Here is a 4237-nt window from a genome sequence, read left to right as displayed (position 1 = left end):
TGGTCCTGCTCATGGAGTCATCGACAGTGGCCGCCGCGTTCATCTCTGCATTGGCCCCCACCGTTGCCTCCTTGAACGCTGCCACCGGCATCCTCCATCACGACGAGGAGGAGGCATGGGAGCGGTCCAGCACAAACTCGGTACAGCTTGACCCAGAGGGGCCTTGGTCGACGAAGACGGAAAAGAGGTGGAGATCAGGGTCCCCCGCGAAGCGCGAGTCCACCAGCTACGCGTACCGCGAGTCCGCGTCCGCCTTGCACACCGCCCAGCGGTAGGCAGAACTAGGTTTTAGGGATCTAGGTGCGCATTGCTCTGGTAATGGAGGGGGGTGTGGAGTTCAGAAACTGCAATGGGACAGGAAGTCAGAGACAAAAAAAAAATGACAGTAGAGGATGGTGGTCCCGCCTACGAGGGATGCAAGATGCGCATCGCGCAACCAACACTGTGAGCTTGCTGGAATTCAGATCGTGGTCAGCCAGGAATTAGAAATTGTGTTTTTTTTATTAGAGAAGACAGTATGAGATGCACCATGTGGGCCATCATGGAGCTTGCCTGCGTCTACGGCCTACTCTTCTCTCTTTTTTCCTGGCAAGATCCATGGCTTCCTTGTAGAGTGGGTTGACTATCTTTATCTCGTTCTGTTGCTGCATGATAAAATTATCCCTATACCTCTTCAATGAATTACCTGAAATAAACTAGAGAAAATAAGCTCTGAACTAAGGAGAAAACAGGTGAATATAGTTGCAGCATGGATCATAATGGTATGTACCAATTTTACGCCCAGCCCTGCTAAATCAAAAGAATGAAACTGTGTTAGGCCTTCCAAAAAAACGAAGTGAAGGTTATGCATATATAAGAATATTAGGGTGACGTAGCATCACCTGCTCCGAGCAGCAATCTCCTTCTCCTGCCTCAAGGATGTCAGGACAGTGTTAGACCCTTCAAAGAAGAGAAATTACAATGGTTGAATGCATGCCGAGGCCATTAAATTTATACATGCTTGCGACAAAGGTATGCTTCTGTCAAACAATGTTCTACGAGATAAACACTATAACCAAAAAGATAAACAATCCCCCATGCGAGAAAGTGGTCTTTATGCAAAATATGCACCACTGTGAAAGATGAAACACAGATGCTTCCAATACTGCTAAAAGGTGATACAAATCAAATACAAAGACTGTAAAGTCAGGTCGGTTTCACAGTCCAACTTCCCCATATCATTTAACTTATAATTGCAAACAATTCCAAAAATATATAAAATAATAATAAGTAGGAGGACTGTTGTGAATCTACATAATTCCAGCTGCCACAAAAGAGATGTTAATAAAGGACTAACGCTATACTAACTACAGCAATACAAAATAGAAAACACAGGAAAATGTGCGATAATGGGGTGCATCATACAATGTTCCAATATTCTTGTGGCCATGATATACAGATATCACACTTACTAGTTTATATCAGGAGACTAGAAATGTGCGCACTTCAACTAAAATTATCAGGAAACATCGGGGGGCAGTCAGATTCAGGGACTCGGTTTCAGTCTTAAATGTGTTTTACCAATGCTGGTCTTAGATTAGCTTGATACATAATATTGCTTGTTTGTTATCAATTGTTTGTGATTTGTTTGGAAATACTGGTGGAGAGACCGGCTTGGAATGTTAGAAGATAGATAAGAAAGATAAGTTATTGCTATGTGCATGTAGTTCTTTCATTGGAGAAAGGGCTTGGAGGGAGCAAATCAGAGGCATAAAGGTATTCATGATACCAACTATTTTAGGCTTATATATGCCCAGAATTACCTTCCTCCGTACAATAAAGGTATTCATGATAGACTTTACAATAGCTAGGCGCGCTTAAGATGTAGTTAAGCTAAGCTGTGCATCACGGCTTACGTAGAGCTTACCATTTTTTTGAACCTTGGCTTTTTGGTAACAAGGCCACAAGACCTCATGAAGGTAGAGCTGACCTCATTAATCTAACCACCAGGTTAACAATGCCAGGCAGGACATATATATTAGCAGAAAAGGTAGCATTGGTGCAATAGCAACTATGTTCATAGTAATATTCAGGAATTGACTTGTTCAAGCAGTGTATCTTCAAATTAATTCTCATTCTTTTCTTAACATTGTGAGCGTGCATGATGCAAACTAGGTACCAAGGTGGCCTTAGAATTCAAAGCAAAGTAATTAAATAAGCAATAAGATAAGAAAGAGCAGTGATCAAGATAAAGATGCTTACGGGTGCTTGAAGGATCATATTGCCATGCCTGGACTAGGTGGGAAGATCGTACGACGTACGGGTTTGCTGGGTCAGGCATAGCAAATTCACTGAATTCCACAACCTTCCTCCGCCGCAGGTCCACGGCAAAGATGCAGGATCCAAGGAAGAAGTAGAGCTTGTCGGGGTCTGCAGGGTGGAGGAGCGCAAGTGCAGGGATGCTCCATGGCAGCATGGTGTCAAGGTAGCTCTCCTCCACCCAGATGTCATGCAAGGGTACATTGCGCTCGGGATTCCATTTCCTAGCCTCGGTGAGCGCCCACGTGCTCAGCAATGGCGCGTCGGGACTGCCGTGGATCTGCACGTACCTGAGCTTTCCACCGCTCACCATCACGCAGTGGTGAGCGCCCCAGTTGAGCGTATAGGATTCTACGGGCAGCTGGTCGAGGACTGGTGGAAGCGGGACGTGTAGCAGCTCCGGCTTGTCGGTGAAGGGGTCGCAGGCGAGGAGGCGGCCGTATGAGAGATCCACCCACCAGAGCATCCCGCCGTAGGAGACGACGGCCTCTTCAGACCAATCCTGGTGCAGCGGGGGCGAGCAGTCGAGCTCCTTCAGGACCCACTTGTACTGCCCCACCGTGTAGCAGAGGAGCGCGGCCCGGCCGGTGCCGTCGGTGGCGGGCAGGAGCTCAGCGACAACGCAGCTGCCGCCCTTCACCATGAGGCCGACGCTCGCTCTGGCGCCGTAGAAGCCCACGGGGCGCTCGCCGAGGCGGGTGGCCTCGCCGGTGCGCGCGTGGCAGAGGTGGTAGGTGACCTCGGCATGAGGCTCCGTGGCGCAGAGGAGGAGCAGGCCGGAGGAGTCCGCGGCAGCGACGTAGGGGTAGCTGGAAAGGCAGGGCGGGGGCGAGATGCGGAGCGGCACGGTGAGGAGTGAGGCGAGCGGGGGCTCGTCGCAGGCGACGGAGACGTCGGCGCCAGGTGGGAAGGTGCGCTTCGCCTCCTTGTCCTTCACAACCTTAGGGATTCGGGCAAGGATGGACCACCGGTCCTGCGGCGGCGGCGGCGGCGGCGACAACGACAGCGCCATTGCTGGACCGGAGGAATTCGATCGATTAGGGTTAGCGCTTGGGCGATGGGAAGCGGCCGCGTGCGGAGGAGAAGGAAAGGGAGAAGGGACGAGGCAGTTGGATTCCTGATTTTCTTCTAAATTAATTGACTCATATTTAACTGGGTACAAACCAAATCTAGGTCTATTAAACTGGAACAGATGAATTATATACTAACTCTGTCTGTATAAATAGACGATTTGTATGAATCTGAATGAACGTATTTAGACGCTATTTACATCTATTTATATACGGAGGGAGTATATATAAATAATACTCTCTGTTTTTCTATCCAAGACGCAAAATACTCCCTCTATCTTAAAACAGGATGCCTATAATATTTAGATATTTGATAAAGTCAAACTTATCAAAGTTTGACCAACTATGTAGAAAAAGGTGTTACCACTTATAATTCTAAATTAATATTTTTAGAAACATCGTGAAATATATTTCCATATTTATGCATTTAAAATTTTAGATGATGATATTTTCTGTATATAGTTTCTCAACCTTTAAAAGTTTGACTTTGACTGAAAACTCTAGGCATCCTAATTTAGGAAGGAGAGAGTAACAAAACAGTATTAATAGAATCGCCGTCGCCTAGTAAACTGCGTTGCCTCAATAGATCGATTCCACCTCCTCCGGCCAGCCTCGCCGGTATATGGAGGAGTGGGAACCCAATCTATATGCGGAGTTTTTAATAGAAATAGTATTTTCGAGGGATTTGGTAGTCTTAAATTTTTTTGGCACCCACCTTAATACAGATGACTCGTCTACAATAAGTGATTTTTAGCTATTCGTTCGATAACAAGATCTTTTTGTTGACGTCAATGATGGTGTTGGAAATTTCAGTTTTCTAGAGGTTTGGGTCTTCGGATCCTGCGTCGCGAGATCTATTTTGGATCTTT

At 46.7% G+C, this 4237-nt stretch overlaps 1 protein-coding gene across 1 annotated transcript; it reads right to left on the bottom strand.

Annotated features, from left to right (window-relative positions):
- Nucleotides 1-438: 438 nt before the first annotated feature.
- Nucleotides 439-3310, bottom strand: LOC124657009. Its single transcript, XM_047195642.1, has 4 exons — nucleotides 2242-3310; nucleotides 882-939; nucleotides 770-786; nucleotides 439-685 (listed from the first exon to the last, which is right to left on the bottom strand). The coding sequence occupies exons 1-4, from the start codon at nucleotides 3308-3310 to the stop codon at nucleotides 540-542; spliced, it is 1290 nt and encodes a 429-aa protein (XP_047051598.1). The 3' UTR covers nucleotides 439-539.
- Nucleotides 3311-4237: the final 927 nt, after the last annotated feature.

Source organism: Lolium rigidum, chromosome 5 (genome assembly GCF_022539505.1).
Source record: "Lolium rigidum isolate FL_2022 chromosome 5, APGP_CSIRO_Lrig_0.1, whole genome shotgun sequence".
Taxonomy (NCBI): domain Eukaryota; kingdom Viridiplantae; phylum Streptophyta; class Magnoliopsida; order Poales; family Poaceae; genus Lolium; species Lolium rigidum.
The sequence above is the reverse complement of the archived record's forward strand: the minus strand, read 5'-3'. Positions and strand labels throughout refer to the sequence as shown.

What these genes read in the sequence shown, in the direction of transcription:
- LOC124657009 (XM_047195642.1), bottom strand. Translation starts at nt 3,310, where the DNA reads ATGGCGCTGTCGTTGTCGCCGCCGCCGCCGCCGCCGCAGGACCGGTGG. An exon ending in ATATGATCCTTCAAGCACCC is followed by an intron (nt 940 to 2,241) that starts GTAAGCATCTTT and finishes TCTTCTTTGAAG; the next exon opens with GGTCTAACACTGTCCTGACA.